The 24,091-nt window shown below is 35.8% G+C and overlaps 1 protein-coding gene across 2 annotated transcripts in view; it reads right to left on the bottom strand.

Moving 5' to 3' along the window:
- CA5A (carbonic anhydrase 5A) overlaps positions 1–24,091 on the bottom strand; it is a 62,886-nt gene that overhangs the window by 20,600 nt on the left and 18,195 nt on the right. For both annotated transcript variants that reach the window (XM_074201538.1, XM_074201543.1), the window contains exons 3-5: positions 12,442–12,560; positions 8,006–8,101; positions 7,746–7,808 (exon numbers count right to left, since the gene is read on the bottom strand). In XM_074201538.1, the coding sequence (XP_074057639.1) occupies positions 7,746–7,808; positions 8,006–8,101; positions 12,442–12,560 (278 nt within the window). The remainder of the gene's footprint in view (positions 1–7,745; positions 7,809–8,005; positions 8,102–12,441; positions 12,561–24,091) is intronic.

Below are 24,091 nucleotides of genomic sequence, written 5' to 3'. Positions count from 1 at the left end.
TGGGGGAAATGTATAGGGACCAATGTATCACTTAGATTGTGACCCTAGACTGTGATTGGCATGAGGGGGCAGGAACAAAGTCTTTCAAAGTACATAAAAGACCATGCATTTTGGGATTTCCCCATCCCTCTCTCCCATGTTGAGAGGTGTGCCATTTTGTTAAGATATCTTAATAAAAAAAACCATTTTAATCACTCTGGACTAAGTATTCATGAGCCATTTATAAAAGATACCATAAACAATGAAGTAATATTATATATTCATTGAATCAGGTAGTCCAACCTGAGGCTTGCAGGATGCACTAGCTCTTGGGGACCATTCAGGCAGCCTACATTGCATTTTTTTTAGGTTTTTTTTTTTTTGCAAGGCAAATGGGGTTAAGTGGCTTGCCCAAGGCCACACAACTAGGTCATTATTAAGTGTCTGAGACCAGATTTGAACCCAGGTACTCCTGACTCCAAGGCCGGTGCTTTATCCACTAGGCCACCTAGCCGCCCCTACATTGCCTTTTTTGATGGGTTCATTGTACTCATGAATGGATACTGAATTCTGTATTCAAACCTTGTTTTTTATTGGGTGATGTTACCCAGGACAACTAAAAGGTTGAACACTCCTGCACCAAATGATATAACATTTAAATTTTTGACAGAGAAGTTGAATGAATGATTGATACAGAAATATATTAAACGTGATTGTATGTGTGCAACTTCTACCAGATCATAGGGCAGCTAGGTGGCACAGTGGATAGAGCACTGATCTTGGATTTAGGAGGATGGGAGTTCAAATCTGACCTCAGATACTTTCCACTTACTAGCTGTGTGACCTTGGGCAAGTCATTTAACTCTGCCTCACATCCAGGGCCACCTCCAGTCATCCTGATTCATATCTGGCCACTGGACCCAGACATTCTGGAAGAGAAAGTGAGGCTGGTGACTTAGCACAGCACTTTCCTCACTCAAAACCAAATCATGTGCTTGTTATGGCATCACCTCCCTGATGTCATGGTCTTCTTTGAGAATGAAGGACAAACTAAATAATTATTATTTACCAGATTGCTCACTGCCATGGGGGAAGGGGGGGGGGGTGAAGGAGAGTAGTAGAATAATGTGGAACTCATAAACTTGCAAATGGATGAATGTTGAAAACTACCTTGCATGTAATTGGAAAAAAGTACCTAAAAAAAGTACCTAAAAAAAAAGATAAGTTAATGAGTTACAGAAGGAAATATATAGTAAAACTACTATAGATAACTTCACCTCAGAGCTAGATAAATCTAACCATAAAATAAATAAGAAAGAAGTTAAGAAGATGAGTAGAATTTTTAAAAGTTAGCTATGATAGATGTTTGGAGAAAATTGAATGGGACTAGAAAGGAGTACTTTTTTCTTTTTTTTAATTTTAGTTAGTTGTTTTTTTTTTTTGCAAGGGAATGGGGTTAAGTGGCTTGCCCAAGGCCACACAACTAGATAATTATTAAGTGTCTGAGGTCACATTTGAACTCAGGTATTCCTGACTCCAGGGCTGGTGCTCTATCCACTGTGCCACCTAGCCACCCCAGTATATTTTTTTTCTAAGTGGTACATGGCACCTTCACAGCAATTTACCATGTATTATAAATTGGATTTGAGTGAGGGGGGGCAGTGCTAAGTCACTAGCCTCACTTTTTCCTCCAGAATATCTTAGTCCAGTGACCAGAAATGAATCAGAATGACTGGGGATGACCCTGGATGCAGGGCAATCAGGGTTAAGTGACTTGCCCAAGGTTATACTGCTAAGTGGCAAGTGTCTGAGGCTGAATTCGAACTCCCATCCTCCTGAATCCAAAGCCAGTGTTCTATCCACTGCACTACTTATATCTGGCCACTGGACTCCGATAGCTCTGGAGGAGAAAGTGAGGCTGGTAACTTAGCATAGCACCTCCTCATACAAATCCAATTCATGTGCTTATCATGACATCACCTCCCTGATGTAATGACCTTCTTTGAGAATGAAGGACAAACACCATCATCATCATCATCATCATCATCATCATCATCATCATCATTATTATTACCAAGTATTAAGACATGTAAACCTCACAACCAAGAGCAAAAAAGTAGAAATATTAAATGCATCCTTTTTAGACCATTATGCAATGAAAATTATACCCAACAAAGAGTCACGAAAGCAGATTAAAAATTAATTGGAAACCAAATAATCCTAAAAAATGAGTGGAGTTAAAGAACAAATCATGGAAGCAATAAATAATTTCATTAAGAAAAATGAGAGCAATAAAACAACACACCAAAATTTATGGGTTGCAAACAAAGCAGAACTTAGGGAAATGTTTTTTCCTTTAAATGCTTATATAAATAAAGTAGAGAAAGACTAGATCAATGAATAACAACTAAAAAAAACTGGGAAAAAAACAAATTTAAAATTTCCCATTAAATTTCAGGAAATTCTGAAAATCAACAGACAGTTGAGTAAAATAAAATAAAAACTTACTAATAAAACTAGGAACTGGCTTTACAAAAAACTCAATAAAATAGGCCATTGGTTAATTTGATTTAAAAAAAAGGAAAGAAGTAAAACAAGTTATTATCAAAAATGAAAAGGATAGATTTACCACCAATAAAGGTGAAATTAAAACAATTATTAGAAGTTATTTTTCCCAATTCCATGCTAGTAAATCTGACAATCTAAGTGAAATGGAGGGATATTTACATAAATATGAATTTCCCAGATTAACAGAATATTTAAGTAATCCTATCTCATGGGGGGAGGGAAGTAAGATTGAGGGGAAAATTGTAAAACTCAATATCTTTAATAAAAATAAATTTAAAAAAAAGGAATTGTATCTCAGAAAAAGAAACCTAATACTGGATTAAAGGGTTGACTAAGAAAAAAAATCCCCAACACCAGATAGATTTACAAGTGAATTCTACCAAACATTTAGAGAACAATTAATTCCTATACTATATAAATTATTTGGAAAATTAGGTAAAGAAAAATCTTGCCAAATTCCTTTTGACACAAACAGGTCTTGATAGCTAAGTCAGGAAAAGCAAATCCTGAGAAAGTAATGGAATAATTTCCCTAATGAATATTGATGCAAAAATTTTAAATAAGCTACTTTCAAGGAGATTATAGTAATATATAATAAGGATCATACAATTTGACTAGGTGGAATTTATGCCAGGAATGCAAGAGTGGCTCAATATAAGGAAAAATGTCAGCATAATTAACCACATCAATAACAAATCAGATAATTATCTCAATAGAAGCATAAAAAACCTTTGACAAAATACCACACTCATTGGTATTAAAAACATTGGAAAGTAACTGAATAATTACAGCTTTCCTTAAAATGATTAATAATATTTATCTAAAACCATTAATAGGGATTATCCAGAATATGGATACACTAAAAGCCTTTTCAGTAAGATTGGGGTGAAGCAAGGATTACCATTATTACCACTCTTATTCAATATTTTCTTAAAATGCTAGTTATAGCTATTAGAAGAAAAAGAAACTGAAGGAATTAGAATAGGCAATGAGGAAACAAAATTCACTCACTGTTGTTAATGTGAATTATCCAAAATTATAGAATCTTAGACAATCAACTACAGTTGAAATTCTTAACAACTTTAGCAAAGTTACAGAATATAAAATAAAACCATTTAAAATCATCAGCACTTTCTTATAACCAACAAAGTCTAGAAGGAAGAGTTAGAGAAATTCCCTGTACAATAATAGCAGACAATAAAAATACTTGGGAGTCTACTTGCTTAAGAATTAGAGAAACACAATCACAAAACACTTTTTTCCATGAATAAAGTCAGATCTAAACAGAGAAATATTAATTGCTCATAGGTGGGCCAAGTCAATAAAATGAAAATGACAATTCTAACTTAATTTACTTATCCAGTGCCATACCAATCAAATTATGCAAAAATTATTTTATAGAGCTAGAAAAAATAAAAACAAAATTTATCTGGAAGAACAAAAGATAAAGAATTTTAAAATAATCAATGAAAAAAGATGTAAAGGTTTAGCAGTGTCAGATCTCAAACTTTATTGCAAAGCAGTCATTATCAAAACAATCTGGCACTGGAGAAGAAATAGAGTGATGGGCCAGTAGATTAGATTAGGTACACAATATATAGTAGTAAATGACCATAGAGATGAAGTGTTTGACGAAGTCAAATATCCAAGATTGTGGTACAAGTCTCTCTATTTGATAAAAATTGTTGGGAAAACTAGAAAGCAGTCTGGTAGAGACTAAGCATAGATGAACATCTTACACCATATACTAAGATAGGGTCAAAATGAGTACATGATTTAGAAATAAAGCGAAATGTTATAAATAAACTAAGGGAGCATGGAGTAGTTTATCTATCAGATTTATGGAAAAACTTTATGAACAAACAAGAGATAAAGAGAATTATGGAATGTAAAATAAGTCATTTTGATTACATCAAACTAAAAGGTTTTGCACAAACAAACCCAATGCAGACAAGATTAAAAGGAAAGCAGGAAACTGGGGGGGGGGGGGGATTTCAAAATTTCTTATAAAGGCCTTTTTTCTCAAATATATAGAGAATTGAGTCAAATTTCTAAAAATACAATTCATTTCCTAATGATAGATGGTCAAAAGATCTGAAGAGGCAGTTTTCAGAAGAAGAAATCAAAGTTGTTTATTGTCTAGGACAATATTCTGAATCACTATTGATTAGAAAAATGCAAATTAAAACAAATCTGAAATACCAAGTCACACCTTTCAGATTGACAAATATGAAAGAAAAGGAAAATGATGGAGGAGATGTGGAAATATAGGAACTAATGCACAGTTGGTGGAGTTATGAATTTATTCAACCATTCTGGTTGAAAATATGTCTAAAAGACCACAAAACTGTGCATACCCTTTGATCCAATAATACAACAACTAGATTTATATTTCAAAAAGATCAAATAAATAAGGAAAGGAACAATATGTACAAAAATATTCATAGCAGCTCTTTGTTGTGAGAAAGAATTGGAAATTGAAGGGGTACTCATCAATTGGGGAAGGACTGAACAAGTTATGGTATATGGTATATGGTTGTTATAAGAAATTATTAAGGGGTTGGTTTCAGGAAAACCTGGAAAGATTTATACGAACTGATGCCAAGTATGCTTATGAGTAGAACCAGGAGAACATTGTGCATAGTGATTGTAATATTTAACCCTGGTCAGCTGGGAATGATAGCTCTTTTCATCACTACAATGCTCCAAAACAATTTACCTCCAGAAAAAGAAATGATGGAGTCTGAATGCAGATTGAATTATACTTTTAAAATATTTTCTTTATTATCCTTAAGTTTTTGGGGGGAGGTTGGGGCAATATGGGGAGGTTGGCTAGTAATATGGAAATATTTTGCATCACTATACACATATAATCTATATAAAATTGCTTTCTCAAAGAGGGGTAGAGAAGGAATGGAGGAAGAAAATATGGAATTCAAAAAAGTTTTTAATAGAATGTTCAAAAGTTGTGTTTATATGTAATTGATTAAAGATAAAATTAAAAATAAAAATTTATAATGGGTGGGGAGATTATATTGAGACAAAAGGCAAGGCACTATTGGAGGTATAGATTCCAGTCTCAATTCTGCCAATAACTAGTTGTTAGGTTAAGTCAGTCAGCCAACTAGCACCAAAGGCTATTCTAAGCACTGGATATACAAAGAAAGGCTCCAGCCAGTTCCTGTTCTCAAGTCTTGTATGGTCTAATGGAGGAGACCACACGTAAATGACTGTACAAAGAATAGATATACAAGATAATTTGGAAGTAGTATCTAAGCCAATTCCCCTCTCTAAGCTTCAGTCTCCTCATCTAGAAGATGATAAGGTTTAAGGGATTATCTAAACTTTTTTGTTTCCTGGACACCTTGGGCAGTTAAGTGAAATCTAAGGCAGAAAATAAAGTGCATAGGATCCCAATGGAACCCAAAGGTTAATGAAAATAAAGATGTAATTTTTTTTTCTCATCCAAGTCATAAACTCCTGGAAGTCTATTCATGGACCCCAAACTCTTAGACATTTTCCAGAATTCTAAGTTCTCCAGGAAAATCCTGTTTCCCTGAATGTTGATCTTAGAAAGGATCATGAGATCATGGGTTTTGAGCTGAAAGGGACATTAGAGCTCATCTTTATTTCATAGATGAAGAAGATGAGGTTTCAGTGTGACTTACCCAAGCTAAACAGAGTTAGTAGTCATCCTCCCTGGGGAAAAGTTTCCCAGAATTTTCAAAGAAGAAAAAGAGGGAACCCTGAGTAAACAACGTTGTAAGAATTGGTTCTTCACTGCCAGATCTTTTCTTTCCTATCAAAAGGCATTGTGCTGTCTCCTTGTTGGAAAACATCCCAGGTTTAGTTTGACAAAGAAAAGACTTGGGATTCACCTTGAACTTGTAAAGTTCTGTAGTTTGCTGAAGGAAACTAAGATGTGTATGGCGAGGGTGGGACTGACTTGATCTAAGCCTCCTTTAGGGTGAGGGGGGTCAAAAGGAAGGCCAATGCAAAGATCAAACAGTGGCTCTGAGGAAAATTCATGCTTTCCAAAACTTTAATTCAGGGGTTGCCAGCATCATTGTTAGGCAAGCTTTATAGTTTTCCCTGGGATCACATCTAAATATTACTTTTTATTCCCAACATCTAGGATTCCTTCAGAATGCTTATACATTTCATTTCTTGTTTGACCTTGAATAAATAAACATTACTTGAAATTTCCATTCCATATTCATCTAACAATTAGAAATCCCCTTTCCAAATAAAATTGGAGCAAAATTACATTCTCATCTTTGGCATAGTTCACTTGGATCATCGGATCATAAATTTCAAGCTGAAAGGGACCTTAGTATTCATTTAGTTTAATAATTTCATTTTACAGATGAGAAAACTGAAATACCAGGAAGAGAAATTGTCTGCCCAAGGCCATACATGTAATCAGATAATTAAAAACACACACACACAACAGAATTTGAACTCAGATTCTGACTCCTGAGGCAGCACACTTCCATTTTACATTTTATGTTACTGGGATCATTGTATAAATTGCTCATCTGACTTTGCTAATTTTACTCTGTATAGGTTCATCAATATCTTCCCAGAGTTCTCTGAACTCTCCATAATCATCATTTATTATGGTATCATCATAATTCATTGCATTCATGGACTATGATTGCTTGGCCATCTGCCATTTGTTGGGTGCCCACTTTGTTTCCAGTTCTTTTAAAAAAAATGACCCAGTCTCTTTCCACCACACCAGTGGTGGAAGTAGTGGCCTCTATTGTGCTGATTAAATCAATGCATTTAGTATTCAAAATCCTAGAAGTAAGAGGGAAGGGAATACACATTTATAAGCTCCTTCTAATTGCTAAGTGCCTTAAAAATATTATCTCATTTGATAAGAAATTTGAATCGGGGAGTTAAAGCTAATCTCATCTAACCCCTTCAATTTCTGGAGGTAGAAACTGAAGCCTGGAGACAGAAAGTGATTTACCTACAGTCACATCACTAGTTATCAACAGAATGCCAGACTTTTGACTTTGCTACAACATATTTGTATGGTAACAGAAAATTATGAAAGTGACAGCAAAGCATTCTTTTGACACCAAAATATGACTAAGTTGTTCAACTAGCATTTCATAAATATCTCCTCTACTCCAAAAACTGTGATTTTTGCTTTCTAAATTATGCTGATTTCAGAAAAACCATCTTACCTTATGCTTAATTTCTGGTAAGACGTTGACCAACTTCTGAAGCTCCTTGTGCTCTGCTCCCAGCTATCAGATGTAAATCCATGAAAAATTTGAGTTAAAAATGCTGTTGTTGTTTTTATCCAGAGAGGTAAGAGTACTTAGCAAGACAAGATGATAAATACACAGCCATCATACTTAATTAAAAAATAAAATCAATGTATAATTTTTTTTGCCCACGTTGATTTCCTGAGTGGAAGAACTATACAATTATAAGGAATTACCTTCAAAAATACTCCTATTACAGCCAAACCACTTTCTCCCATTACTGCTTCTTTGTAACTTTGATATTTGGCAGAATTCCAGTGTACTAAGTGAAGCTGAAATGAAATTCAAAGATAATTTAAATTTCCTGAGACAGAACAAATATTAAGACCAGACTTGATATGAAAGCTATGACTCTTCTTTGATCTCTCCTTCAACCTTCATATTGGGCAAGCTGAGGTTTAGTGGAGACAGTAACTATGGCCAGAATGAAGAAAGCACCCAATCTAGAAATATTTATACATTCAATTAAATTAAATTTCCTGAAATGCTGTGCAAATTTGAAGGGAAGTTGGAAATAGGATGCCTTAATTCTCACTCTTCTCCAGGCCATTCCATAAACTACTAGCTCTAGGATGACACATATAAAGCCTTCTCTTTGCCTTTAAAATCCTTCAAAACTTAGCCTCTTCTTACCTTTTCAGTCTTCTTATACCTTATTCCCTCACTCAACCCCCAATAGATTCTACAGTCCAGTGACACTAGCGTTTTTTGCTCTTTTTCACCCAAGACCTTCCATCTCTAGTCTTGGAGCATCATTTCCCCTGGCTCAAACTTGAATTCTCATCCTTCTTATCTATTCCCTGTTGGTTTCACTGACTTCTTTCAGGTCTCAGTTAAAATTTCACCTTCTTCAAGAGCCTTTTCTATTTGCCCTTCATGTTAGTACTTTATATCCATGATTGGCTCCAATCTGCACTAGACAATAAGCACATTAAGATTAAGGACTTTGGTCAACTTCATTCATTCATTCATTCATTCATTTACTTGTTTAGATATTTATTTCTGTATTCCCAGTGTTTAACACAATGACAGAGCTTTATAAATGTTTGTTGACTTAATCATGAAATATTGTGTAATCACTTATCTCCCTATTAAATTGTTGAGCTTCTATAAGGACAAGAAATTATCAAATGAGAAAATGTTTGCAAAGCACAGTCCCTAGAACGTGTCATTGAGATGTTTTGGAACTGAGTCTCTGTGGACCTATTTAGGGTTTTTTCAGCAAAGATACTGAAGTGATTTACCATTTCCTTCTCCAGCTCATTTTGCAGATAAGGAAACTGAGGCAAGCAGGGTTAAACAACTTCCCTAGGGTCATACAGCAAGCAACGGTGAAGGCAGATTTGAACTCATGAACATAAGTCTTCCTAATTCCAAAACCAGTGCTCTATCTACTGTATCATCTAGGTATTCTCTGGCAGATAATACATGCTTGATAAATACTTATTCCATCTAGCGACAAGAGGACCATTATTATATTGGTGTGATGAAATCTTCAGATCTCAAAACTGGAAGGACCATTAGAAAGATAACATTACTCAATATAGATCTGAACTCTATACATGGCAGACTCATTCGGACTTCAGAGGTTTATGTCCTGAAAGGGCTCAAGGCCTTCTTCATAGGGTCAATTTCTCCTCTAAGCCATTGTAGCAGAATTCCCAGTGTATTGTTAACTGAAGACATTTTGTTTATTTTTCCTTCAGTGTATTAAATCTCAGTCCCCAAAGGTTAGTTACCAGATAATCAAATGTCTGAGCTACCTGTAGTCCATCTACTCAGAAAAAAACTGAATTATAATCTGCATTGGCCAAATTGAAGAAAACCCACTCTAGAAATATTTATATATTCAATTAAGTTAAATTTTCTGAAAGTCTATTCAGACTATAAAAGTTCAGAAGTTATGAGCTCCCCTTTCAGACAGATTAAAAACTTTACAGGATTGTCTGACTTTGAAACTACAAACTTGAGGAAGAGGAGTATTTTGGTAATGCTAAAAATAGGCTATAAACTTCTCAACTAAACTGGAAGTGCCTCAAGGGCAGGGATTGTGCTATAATCATCTTTTTATTCTTTTTCATCTTCTCAAATTGTCTAATGTAATAGAAACTATTTTTAAACACTTCAATAATTCAGTATAATAATTCAAATAATCAAAAATTTATTTCTTGATATTGATACTTCCTTCAACCACATAGGTACTTGTACATTGACTTTGTAGTAAGAGACCCTGGGTTCAAATCCTAACTAATGCTTATGACCTGAGTCATGATTAAGTCAGCCTCTTCATTTACAAAATAGAGGTAGGGAAGTTTGCTGGACCAGATGGCCGCCAAGGTTCCTTCCTACTCTAGATATATAATCCTGGTTATGGTAATGCCAAAACAGCACTAAGACTTAAGGGACTCTCTATGCAATTTGGTCTCAGAAAATTGCTGCCATGGGTAAAAGAGTTCTGATTCTTAAATCATTGTGATGATGGGTCTTTCCAACAACTGCCCAGGCTGGTGCTTGAATAAATGACTTCCAGCAATTTATATCAAAAATCATATTTTCCCACTTCAATTTTATTAATAAATTTGTTTATAACTATGAGCAAAGGTAGTTTTCAACATTCATTATTTGACAAGGTTTTGAGTTCCACATTTTCCTCCCTCCCTTTCTTCCCTTCCCCCACCCCTTGATAGTGAGTATCTAATATCGGTTATACATTTATAGGTATGTTAAACATATTTTCCTATTAATCATGTTTCTACTTAATCATTTTTAATAAATGTGTAGATGATTTTGAGCTAGATGGGATCTGAGAGTAAAAACAGTTCAATCCCTTGATCTCAGAGGAGGAAACAAAAGTCATAAGGCAGGACGTGATTGTCCAAGGTTATATAGATAATACCTTTAAATTTCTAAAAATTTTCAAAGTACTTCACAGTCTGTGACTTCTAGTAGGCTGACCATGTCTTATTGGAACTTCCTGTCTCTTCCAGGGCCCAGCATGGAGTTCCCTACAAATTAGGTACTAAACAAATGTTCTTTGTCTTATAAATAAATGTGTCTTTTCCCTCATTTTATTTATTGCTACTTTTTAGATGCCACTGCTATTGCTGTGTTTCATTTCTGGGCCTTTGAATCCTAAGATATTTTGTTCCCCCCCCCCCTTTCTTTCCCTCCTGCTTTCTCCTGCTACTCCCCTTCCCTTCTTTCCTCTCTGTCCTCGGCTTTAGGATTCCTTCATCCTGGGGGGTCATTATCTTAATCCTGGCCTCCCTTTCAAGGATATAAACATTGGATATATCCTTGAGCCTCCAAATTACATTGTAAATTGTTAACCAGGCAGGTTCTGTCTGTCCACAATGACCTCTGCCTAGGGACATAATCAAGTCACTGGGCCCTTTCTTCCCCTATCCTTTCCATCCCATTACTTCTGGGCAGGGAGGCAGATGGGGTAGCACAGTGGATTCAGTGTTAGATTTGCAATCGAGAAGAATTTAATTCCAATCCTGCCTTTAGACACTTGCTAGCCATGTGACAGTAGACAAGACACTTAATCATTCTCAGCCCCACTTTCTCCGTCTGTAAAATGGACATAATAAAGAGTACCTACATCTCAGAGTTGTTGTGAAGTCAAATGATATAACATTAATAAAGTACTTAGAAAACCTTAAAATACTATATAAAGTTAGATTCTATTATTATTATTATTAAGAAACAGTACTGGTCAAATTGAATAGCAAATGCATTTTTATCTCCTCCAAATTAGTAGCTCTATTTTGTTATATTTCTAGAACATTCTATACTAGCAACATGGTTGAGAGATTTCTCTGCAGAAATGTAACTGAGTGGGACACTCTCCCTAGCTTTACTCCAGGGTGCCAATATCCAGGAAAAGTATATTTTCACACACACACACACATACACACACACACACACACACACATATACAAACACAGAGGTTTGGAGGTCCTCATACCTATGATGGGACTGTTCTTTGTGATACCTAGCACTGTTTGCCCCAGATTCAGTCTCATTAAGTTGCATCAGGGCCTTGCAACACTTCATTCCCTCTACTCTAACCCCTGTAATAAAATCATCTTTGTAAAAAAAGAATAAATAACTCAAATTTTCATAGTGGTTTAAGGTTCTCAAAGCTCTTTACCATGGGTAGGTAGTGAAAATTTTTGTTGTTGAATCATTTTAGTGATGTTTGAATCTCTGTGAAAAGCTGAGATTTTCTTGGTAAAGATACTAAAATCATTTCCCTAGGATGGAGACTGAGATTAGGGGAATGAGGCAAAGAGGATTAAGTGACTTGCCCAAAATCACAGAGCCAATAAATGTCTAAGGTCAGATTTGAATTCAGTTCTTCCTCACTCCAGTCCCAACAATCTTATCCAGTACACCATCTAGCTACTCCTTTTATATTATAAGGCCACTCCTATATGTGAAATCAAATGATGCTTTACTTTTGAAACCTGTTGCTTCTCCTACTAGTATGATTTTTCCTCCAAATATTTGGTGTTTTTAAAGTTCTCTGGGCTCATGTTTTTTTTGTCAGTGAGAGAGGCATCTTTAAATCTACTATTTCAATAATCTCTTGGTCACATGTGCAAACCTCAGCTGGGTAAACTCGATTGTCCACTGTATGTTCTGAACCCCAATCATTCATTTCTCCCCAGTGGAAGTGGAATTGCTTGAGTCTGTAATGATTTTCCAAGGGTCCACCACTTATTCCTAGAAAAGAAAACCAGAGAAATTTTTAGAGCAAATTACCACCCCCTTGCCCTATTTTACTGAATTCTAGGTTTGACTAGTTGACTTGTAGATGTTCCAGACTATAGATTCTACTCTGCAGAGCTTATTCACCCCTCAGAAAAAATCTCTACTTTGGAAATGGAAAGTGGGAATTTCTGAAGACAGAATTTCAAATTCTAGTCCTGCTATTTCACATTTATATTATCTCAGGCCATTGTCTTTCCTTTTCTGATCAAGGAGGGGTCGTTGGTCTTACTGTCCTTGATTTTAGACTGGCCACATGTAGAGCTTGGGTTCAATTTTGAGTTTTGCTCTTGAGAGAGGACATTAAGAAACTGAAAAGTGGGGAGCAGAACAATCTAAGATCCCAAGACCATGTTTTATGAGGATTGGTTGAAGATAATGGGGATTTTTAGCCTAGAAGAAAAGAAGACTGTGGGGAGGAAGGAGAGAATTGAAGTGATCACCTTGTCAAATATTTGAAAAGCAGTCCCATGAAAGAAAGATCATTAGACTTGCTCTTCTTGAGTTTTTTTTTTTTTGGTTATTTGTTGATGTTTTACAAGGCAATGGGGTTAAATGATTTGCTCAAGGTCACACAGCTGAGTAAGGTGTCTGAGGTCAAATTTGAACTCAGGTCCTCTGGATTCCAGGGACAGTGCTCTACCCCACTGCACCACCTAGCTGCCCCATAGACTTTCTCTTCTTGACCTTCATGTGCTGAACTAGGAGCCAGGGTTAAAAGTCACAAGAATCAATGGAGGCTTGATGCCAGGAAAAAACCTTCCTAAAAACTAGAGTTAATGAAAAATAAGTCTGAAATTCTATGACTTCAGTTTTCTCATCTATTAAAAAAAAATAAGGACTAAATGATTTCTGAATCCTATCCACCTAAATTCCTAGGACATACCTTCAAGGCTTTTCTTAATCTGACCCAATACTGCCTATCAAGTCTCCTGTCCTGCTGTTCTTCAAGGCTGTTGTGGAACATTGAGATCTTCACCTAAGTAAATCAGATACAAAAGATACAGTCCAAAGCTGATCCTCATAGAATCAGCAAAGAAAATCAGTTCTGAGCATTCAGCATTTGAGTAAGGAAAGCAAACAAACCTTGCCAAGACAGAATAAAATGATCTGATTCATTTGATTATAAAAATAAAGGCATGAGCCAGGTCCTTCCAATGTTGCACACAAATCAATGAAGGATATCATATTTCGACACCCCTTCCTAGAGAGGTATCAAAGTACAGTCGGCACTGGACTGGGAATCAGGAGGTTTGGGTTCCCTTCCCAGTTCTGCTACTCTGTGGGGTTCAGTATTCCCATCCACAAAATGAGGGGGATTAATTATCTAAAGACAAATACTATGGAACCTCTTGGCTACATTTTCTTGGTTAAATTTTCTTTCTTTCTTTCTTTCTTTTTCTTTCTTTTTGTTTTTTTTGCAAGGCAATGGAGTTAAGTGATTCGCCCAAGGTCATAAACCTAGTAAGTGTGAGGCCACATTTGAACTCAGACTCTCCTGACTCCAGGGCTAGCGCTCTATCTTATCCGCAGTACCACCCAGCTGCCCCCAAGGATTCTTTGCAACAGTTTCTCATAATGATGGTCACAAGTTTGACCTAGAGAAGAGCAGCCTCAGAGACCGAGAGAGGGCTGGGTGAGACATGGTCTTTCCTTTCTTTTGTTCTTACTTTGAAGGACCCATAGAATCTTGAAACCTTCCTTTGCCCAAAAGAGAAAAATGACAAATAAGAAACTAATATTTTACCTTTTTTTAAAAAAAACCCAAAATGTTACCTTTTTTATTTTATATCACAATCATTTCCCTATATACTTCCTCTCTATCCACAATGAAAGAACAATTCCCCTATAACAAGAAAAACTATTAGACAAAACCAATAGGGAATGTTAGTGGAGGGAACATAGTCTGTCAAAAGGAGAAAGGTACATTTTTATCATCTGTTGTCTAGGGACAAGATTGGTAATTATATTCACTCAAATTTTGTCTTCATTTTCCTTTACAATATTAAAATTGTATTGAATATAAAGGATGAAAGGAAGGGAAGGAAGGAGAGGAGAAGGAAAGGAGGGATGGAGGAAAGAGGGCAAGGTAGGAAGGGAGGAATGAAAGGATGAAGAAATTGAGGAAACGAGGAGGGAGAAAGAGTAAGAAGCTACAAAGGAGAGAAGGAAGAAAACAATCAACCATATATTTATCTTTTTTGCACATAATTGCTTGCAAGCTATCTCTCCCATTGGACTGTGACCTCAAGAGTAGGGACTAACTTTTGTTTTTTTATATGCCCATAGCTTAGCTTGGTGACTGGCACATATGGATACCTATTCAATGTTAGTCAACTATTGATACAAACAGATAAGAGGTACATAGGAGAAAGAACCCCTAGTAATGGCCTAGGAGAAGCTGGAAAAGACCTTCATCTGACCAGAAAAAAGAAACTACATTGTGAAATTTCCAATTTTCTCAAAATATCTTTGTTCAATTTATCAAAGAAATGAATGGGAGAATAGAAAATGGTTGCTCTGAAGAATCATTTGAACAAGATTTAGATATATAGTCAGTCCCTCTTTGGTTACTCTCAGACTTTACAGAATTACGAAAGAACCAAGAAAGACAGGAAGACAATTATCAATTGAATTATAGAAGGTTAGAGGGAAAAGGATTTAGAGGGCTTCCTTTGAGGATGATGCTAATGGAGACCCAGAAAGGAGGAGAGACTTGTTTATGGTCATAGCCAGTTTGGAGTAGATTTCAGATCTTAGAACTTGGAATCTTGGACTTTGTATCATTACATTCTATAGTGTTCTTCTGATGTAGTGGAAAGAATACTGGATTAGAAGTCACAACATCTAGCTTTAACTCACTTCCATTTAACATTGGTTGCTTTTCCAGAGGCAGTCAGGTGATTTAAGATGAGGAAGAGGGGAGAAAAGGAGAAAGGGACTTTTCATGAATGAACTTCAATTTTTCTTTTTTGGTGAGATATGAGGCAAGATTCTCAGCTGAGAGGAGTATGAGGGGGAGCCACAGGAAATTTGAAGAGTGATGAAAAACCTTGGAAAAAGTATGGTGAGTGGGATAATGAATCAGGAAGGTACAAAAGAATTGCCTAGCTGCAATGAGGACCCAACTACAATAATTTAATTATATAACATAAATTTATAGTGGGTCCACTAACAAGTTTTGTTATTTTCTCCAGTTTCACTTAACAGTACATGAGTAGCAATGAAAGCAGTAGTGGATGATGGGAATGATCCAAGGTTGAGGTTTAGAAGTTTGTCTTTCTTCTTTAGACTTTGAGAAGTAAAAGATTTTCTACAGTCTGGGGGAAAAAAGGGCAAAGAATTCAAAAGATAAGGAAAGTGTAAAATTGAATTGATTCATTTGTATTAAAATGGGGAATGAGTAAAGTTCAGTCTGTATAAGGATGATAGGCTTCGAAACAACTGAGGGTTTGAGGGATAGGAGTATAAAGAGTATAAAGAGTAAAGATTTAAATGTTATGCTATGTTTTATCAGATTGAAGATAAAGAATTTTTTCTTATTGGGTCTCAATAGAGAATTAATTAATATTATAGCTTTGCTGTGGCTGTTGTTCAATTATATCTGATTCTTCATGACCCCATTTGGGAGTTTCTTTGGGAAAGATTCTGGAGTGGTTTGTCATTTCCTTCTCCAGTTCATTGTACAGATGAGGAACTGAGGCAAATGGGGTTAAATGACTTGCCCAAAGTCACACAGCTAGTACATGACTGAATCCTAATTTGAACTCAGGTCTTCATGCTCCATACACTGTATCACTTAGCTGCCAATACTATGGCTTATATTTAGTTGGACAACAAGCACTTATTAAGCTTCTACTTTAAATTAAAAACAGACGTAGGCACTGAAGAGACAAAGGCAAAAATGAAAATATACCATTCTATAGGGAGAAAGATAACAGTACATCATGTGAGATAAGTATAGATATAAATACATATATAAATGATACATAACATGAAAAGGATTCAAAGGTATAACTTCCTTGAGAGGCAATATAACATATTCAAAAAAATTAGTTAAGTATTTTTTACTGTTAAAAATTACTACTTAATAGAATTAAGAGCATTAAATACTTTTGAAAATTCTTAATAACTTCTAATGTTTATATAATTCCTACTATGTGCTAAGCCCTTTACAAATATTGTCTCATTTGATCCTCACTATAATCCTGGGAATAGATATTATTATTGATCCCCATTTTACATATGAGAAAATTGAGGCAGGCAGAGATTGAATGACTTACTCAGAGTCACCCAAAACAAGTATGTGAGGTCAAATCTGAACTCAGGTCTTCCTGACTCCAGATGCTCTTAATCCACCTAACTGACAATATTCAAGGCAGACTGAAGAGTTCATGAAATTTGGAGTCAGGAGGTCCTGGATTTGAATCCTGCTAGACTGTCTCAAGATAAGTTATTTGTATTAACTTCTATTAGATAAATTTTCTTCAGCTGTAAAATGGGGGAGATAATAGTAATATCTACCTCACAGTATTATTATGGGGATCAAATGAGATAATATATGGACCAAAGGTGTGTGAGAAATGGAGGGGGGGAAAGGGGAAGTAAATAAGAATAGGGAAAACAACAATTTACAAAACAAATACCACTGTTTCCAAGCATCCATCCATCCATCCATCCATCCATCCATCCATCCATCCATCCATTCATCCCTCTCTATCCATCTATTTCACAGACAAGAATGAATTTTCCATTTATTCCAGGATTACAGAATAACTTCTTCTCTTGTTTCTCTTTCCTGCCATCTAGTGGACTAAAGAGCAAATTGCGGTATGACCAAAGCATGAAATAGAAATTCAAACTTTTAGAGTTCCCCTTAGAAGGGAAACTGATTTCAGGCTTTTAGGTCAACATATTACTGAGCATGTATTGCCTTTTCATGGACAGGTGATTGTCCAACCTCTAAAGAGGGATAATCCACTCCTTGCCAAGGTGATTTATTACACTTTAGACAGCTCGATTAGGAAGTGGGTTCCTAATAAGTGGCTTGCTCTGGAGAAACTGGAGAAAATAAGAAAACTTGTTAGCAGACCCACTATAAGTTTATGTTATATAATTATATTATTGTAGTTTGGGTTAGTTAGGCAATTCTTTTATACCTTCCTGATTCATTATCCCACTCACCAAGACCCCTTCTGTGGGGTCAAAATTTGCCCCATTATAACTTCCACCCATCACTTGGAATTCTCAACAGGTTATTCTCATTTCCCCCTCTCTGAACTGAAAGAATGGGAAATCTCATCCTAGGAGTTAAGTTAGTATTTTCAGTCTTTTGATTATCTTTCATTTATCCTGTATGCATCTTTCATGTAATTGTAATTATTTGCAAGTTGTCTCTCCTATAGAATGGGAGTTCCTTGAAGCCAAGGAAGTTTTTGGCTTTTTTGTATTCCAAGGGCTTAGCAGAATGTCTAACATCCAGTATACTCTTCGGAAATGCTCCCTTGGAAGGGAATTGTCCTCAAATTATTGGAACTACTTTGTTCTTACTTAGAGCATTTCATAATGCATCATCACAAATACACAGCAAAATACACAGAAAATGTAACAAATAGATATTCTATGCTCGCAACAGGACAGGTTTTTAGTCACACGGAACATTTGAAAAAGTCCTTGATTTGGAATCTGAGGACCTGACCTGAGTTCAAATCCCCCAATTTGCTACCTGTGTGACCTTGAACAGACACTTGGCTCCCCTAGGCCCCCATTATCCCAAGTGTAAAATAAAATGAGTTGACTAAATAACTTCTATGATTTGTTTTTTAGCTATAATACTATGCTTCTGTAATGGTCAGTTTTGATGGGCTTGGGTTATATTTTATCCCAGAATCTCTTCATTTCTTATTACTGGGTCCTGATATGAAATTTAATTTTTTTTGGTGGTAACTCTATCTCTGAAGGAAATAAAAATTCAAGGAACTATTTGCATAGATCAACAAGTTTCTAGATTCCCCCATGGGATTTTATCTTAAAGTGGGGAGAAGTAGCCAAACCAAAATTTCATTCTTTCATGAGCTAGTTTATGGATAAGTTTAAGAGGGAGTTGCTTATATTTTAAGTCCACGAATATTGATATTACATTATGGCCCTTTTGCATGAATGTTGATACCACTCATGGAGAGGAACCTTTTTCTCTGCTCACCAAAAAAGAGTCACTCATTATAGGTCTATAACCAGAAGTTTGCATGAGGTCAGGTAGTTGGTTTATGGAATTTGACAGTGGGAGTCTATCTGGGCATGGATTTGTATTCTGCATTACCTCAGTCTTTCCTCTGGCTTCCCTCATTCCTATAAAAATCATTTCCCTCCTTTTTTTCACCTTGGCTTCCAGTGCTGCTAACATTCCAGAGACTGAATTCACAGTTCCCTGAGCCTACTGCTGGCCAGGCCTTGGGTGCGGAATCTTTGCCTTCATTTAGCTTTCTTGGGCTCCCAGGAGCCGAAGGAAAATCTGCACAGATATTCAGTAATGGTTGGCCTCACATCTTAGGCCCTCACCCAGTTGGTAATGCCCCAACATTTAAATAGTTATGGGTTTACATATAGTAATTCATATACCACATATCTTTTCAATTCAAAATCTTTTCTCCTTACTATATTCTCAAAGTATTCCTGTTTTTCTTGTACTCTAGCTTGTTTTTACTAATTTCCTTTTTTTTAAAAAAATGTTTCAAGTAACATTTTATTTCTCAGACACTACATTTTACGTTTTCTTCTTTTCATTTCTAACATGTACACTCTCTCCTTCTCTCCCAGAGTCAAGCCTGCTACAAATTTGAGGGGTTTGGAGTCACTTTGTTCCTCTGCTGCCATTGGTTCCAGCCCGCATTGGTGATTTTTCTCCATTGTTAGGGGTCAGTTACTAGCACTCTGTTTCTACTTAACTATTTAATGTTGATTAACTCTTACAAGGGGATCCTTACTTTAAAGATATAGCAAGAAAATTGTTCCTTACCTCCCCTCTCCCTTTTCCAAATACATCTTGGAAGAATAGGGTCAAATTTAGTTCATTTCTATAAAGCATTAGTTCCAACAAGTTTATGTCCAATTTAGCACATCTTTTGGATGAGAAATCATTGGGATGAGGTCCTGAAAGTCATTTCCAAAGGTTTCTCTTTGTTCCTTGGAGCATGGATGCTGTACTATGTACAAAACCCATCCTGAACTCTGACTCCCAGATTCCTATAGCTTGCTCTCTCAGTGTTTTGAAATGTTCATGGTTAGTGTGATCTCTCACTAAATCATGAACCAGGGGTCACCAAATGACAAAAGAGAATGAAGCAATATATTTTAAGTATAGGCCATGTGCCAGCTGAAGTTGATAGATCTTTTTGAATGCCTTGGCAGCTAATCAAAGAGCCTCCCCTTCAACATCTAATTAGTCAACCAGAACCACGGAATGTCTATGCATGCTCTAAAGCATTTTCCTTACTCATTACCATGAGTAAATGTGATGCCATCCCAGGCACTCTGTGTTTGTGTCAGACATCCTATAGAAATCTACCAATTTTGAGTCTGATTGCATAAATCAAGAAGAGGTACATGGAAGAGGACAAGAGGAAAGAATTAGAAAGAGAAACCAATGTCAATGTCAGTAAGTGTTGGATAAAACAAGAATAGCTAAAACAAAAGGTTTCTACTCTCAGGAAGTCATATTGGAATGGGAAGTTATCATGAAAGTATCTATGTACATAGAAGATCAATATAGTATAGGTGAGAGATTGATTGACTGGTTGGCTTTGTTATCAAAGAAGACCAAAATAACATCACTGGGTTAGGGAGAAGTCCGACTGTCTGAGCAACCTGACTGGTTGCTCAGACCACTGTGAACTTAAAATACTCTAGCACAGGTTGGACACAAATAGAGATAATCTTAGATGGGAAGTAGACTCTAGGCAATCACTAGCAGAGGAGGAGGGACCAGGACTGGACCACAGAGATGGACAGATAAAAGACACATAGGAAATGAGATAGGCTAGAAAGAAAAAAAGAATATGAGCCATAAGATCATAAATTCAGAGCTCAAAGCTACCTAGAAGATCAGAGGTAGTCTAACTCGCTCATAGGACACAGAATCAAGTAGAGTTGAGACAAGGGTGATAACTAGTCCAATGTCACAAAAGTAGCAAGTGGCAGAAATAGGCTTTGAACCCACATCTGCCAGACTTCAGATCTGGAACCCTTTCCTATGTGAACTCTTTTATAGGCAACCCAAGTTTCTTGAATTTGACAAGGAATTTAAGAGGAAAATAAGTCTCTCATCCTGTCTCTATATTTTTGCCAGGATAATTCTGATCATTAGCCCTTTCCTCAGAAAGTAAAGCAGTAATAATAGTGTGCTAACATTTATATAACACTTGGAAATTTCCAAAATTTCCAGTGGCATGGAATCCAAAGTATACTTTGTATACTTTGCTTCATTTAGAGCTCACAAGATCCTTATATGGCAGGGGGATAGTTTTTACCCCTGTTTTTCAGATGAGTTGACTAAGTTTTAGAGAGGTTGGTTTTTCCATGGTTATACAATGGAAGTCAAACCCAGGTCGTCTAGAATTAAAATACATAAATCTTTCCACTATACCTTGCTGCCTGCATAATAAAGAAGATAATCTTTAATGAAAAGAATACTTCAGATGACTAAGTAGAGTTTCTTTGGAGCATCCAAATAAAAAAAAGTGTGACAGAAACTAGTTCAAAGAATGTATTTCCCTTAGATAACATTGCTATTATTATTAACATACTATCCTTATAATATAAATAATAATAATAACCCTGCACAAAATCCTACTACAATACTAGTTATGGTGTGGAGATAACTTTGGGTTCCATGCCACTGGACTGAAAATTCTGATAGGATCTGCCAGGATGGAACGGTTTTGATATGGTTCTAAAAACAGATTTAATCTGCATCCTGAAGTCTGACCTATGTCAGTAAAGAGTCTCATCATCAATAGCCTGCTAACTTAGAGATGAATGTTTTGGCCATGGAAATTCTTGAAATAAAGAAAAATACAAAAAATAAATTAGTCTCAGTCTTAGTCTCTTTCCACAGTGACAAAGATTGTGTTAGGAAAGAAGACAGAGAGGACTAAGAATCACATTGTTTTTAGACTGTCTACAAATGTTAACATAGCAATTAGTATCTATATTTAAGATCCTTATCCAAAAGACAGTGAATGAACATATTGGCAGAATAATTGAGTTATATTAATGTTGACTTTCTCACAATAAATGAAACCAGAAGGAATAAAGGAGATCACAGTGGAGTAAAAGGAGGACTCAAAGGGCCTTTCTGGAGAAACATATAAAGGATTTAGTGGAATTTTATTTACTGCATGCCCAAAGGCAACAAAAATGATAATTTTGTGAAACATTTTGGTCATCTCATGTTGCATATTTGACAAAAACAAAAAAACTCAGGCAACTAAGAAAATAATCATAATTGCAACTTATGTACCAATATCCATTACAAAGAATAAAGAGTTTGAGAAATCATATGAAGAATTTAGGAAGTCTTTTCAAATTAAATCCATATTCACTACATATATATCTTGTGTATATTTGGTTTTTACATTGTCCTTTCCATTAGAATGGAGGCTCCTAGAAGGCAGGAACTGGGTTGGGTTTTTTGGTTGGCTTGATTTTGTTTTTGTCTTTTTTTTTTTTTTGGTTACCCCAATGTGTAGCACAAAGTTTGGCACCTATTAAATGCTTAATAAATACCGTTGACTGAAATATACTTTGAAACTCAATGACTTAAATACAAGAGTGAGAATTAATAAGGGACACAGTGGAAAATATATATCAGAAATAAGAAATGAGTGAGGACAAAGACATGAAGATTACTCATAAATATCATCCATATATATTGGTTCTTGTCTATATTTAATAGACAAGAAATGACTCATTGCTAAAGAGAGATTCCCTATGAATGAAAAGGTCCTACAGTACCTCTTATATTCCTTTATGTGATAAAGTATTGGATATAACAAGCCCAAGAATGCTAAAGAACCTCCTTTGGAGAGATCTATGTCTACTCAAAAGAAAAACTTTACTATTCACATAGGTATCACTATGTGGATGAAGAATATCTGTGGCAACTTGAACAACCTTTGCAACTTTTAAATCAGTAAAGATACCTTAGACAGTAAAAATGAACAAGTAAATCATAGGGGGTGAGAGAAGTCTAGCTTTCAGAAAAAATATAATACTCCTTTAATGCCCTGAAATTTGATTCCAAATGAAAGACTCATCTCTTAAATATTAATATTCAACTGGCATTTATTTTATGGCAGTGAGTCATAAACACTAAATTTTCCAAAGGATTAAAATTTTTTATTATCCAGAGAACAACAGAAAGGTGTATGGGGCCTGTGAGTATCCATTAGGAACTTTACAGAAGAAGAAATTGAATAAAGATTTTTATTCTGTCCTGGACCTGATTCAGATCAGCTATTTTGTAGTTTTGTTTGATATTGGCACCAAATGACATAATTGTAGGTCATTAAACAGTTAAGAAAAGGAGATTTTCTTAAACTTAGTAATAGGAAGATATTCAACAAGGTTAGATATTGAATAAACTTAGAGTTGGTCTAACTGGGGGAAGTTTCTTTGAATCATCCATTATTTTTCACCAGTCAAGCATCAGACAGGGCTAGGAGCTCCTTATGGCTATTATGGACTTGGGTGACCAGAAATGTGATATCAAAAATAGCTAGAATTTACAAAGTTCTATAAGGTTTACAAAGTACTTTTCAAATTTAGCTCATTTTATTCTCAAAACAATCTTGGAAGGTGGATGTTATTACTGGATGTTATTATTACCTCCATTTTACAGTTGAGAAAACTGAGGCCGACATCAGTTAAATGACTTAAAGGTTACATATCTACTAAATAACTAAAGTAGGATTTGAACTAGATCATCCTGACCTCAGACCCAAGCACCCTTTCCACTGGACCATCTAACTGCCTCAACAACCTTCCCATTTAGTCCCAAGAGCCAGGAAAGACCTGAAGATGATTTCAATACCATTTAAGGCAAATTGGCCAAAAAACTTGCATGGGATTGAGATATTGCTCCTATCATAGTTGTCAACTAGGAAGCATATGATTACAAAAGAAAATGGTCTGTTCCCATGGCAAGAGTGAGCGTTAACAGGCATGGAGCCTGAGTCCTTCACTGGCGTCCTTAACTGTCAAGAGAGAATGAGAAAGGCTCCTTCTGAACTGTTGGCTGAACTGCCTGTGGATCCTGGTTGTGGGAGGACATGGGCAGACATGGATGGATTGAGATCTTGGGTCAGAGTCCTGTGCATAATGAAAGGTTGGAGTAGAAGTTATTGAAGTAGAGGGGATTATTGAAAGAAAAATCCACATTGATGAGATCATAAAGCCACTTGAATATTTGAGTAATAATAGTGATAATA

Source organism: Macrotis lagotis, chromosome 1, assembly GCF_037893015.1.
Source record: "Macrotis lagotis isolate mMagLag1 chromosome 1, bilby.v1.9.chrom.fasta, whole genome shotgun sequence".
Taxonomy (NCBI): domain Eukaryota; kingdom Metazoa; phylum Chordata; class Mammalia; order Peramelemorphia; family Peramelidae; genus Macrotis; species Macrotis lagotis.
Note: the sequence above shows the minus strand (reverse complement) of the source record. Positions and strands in the feature narration are given on the sequence as shown.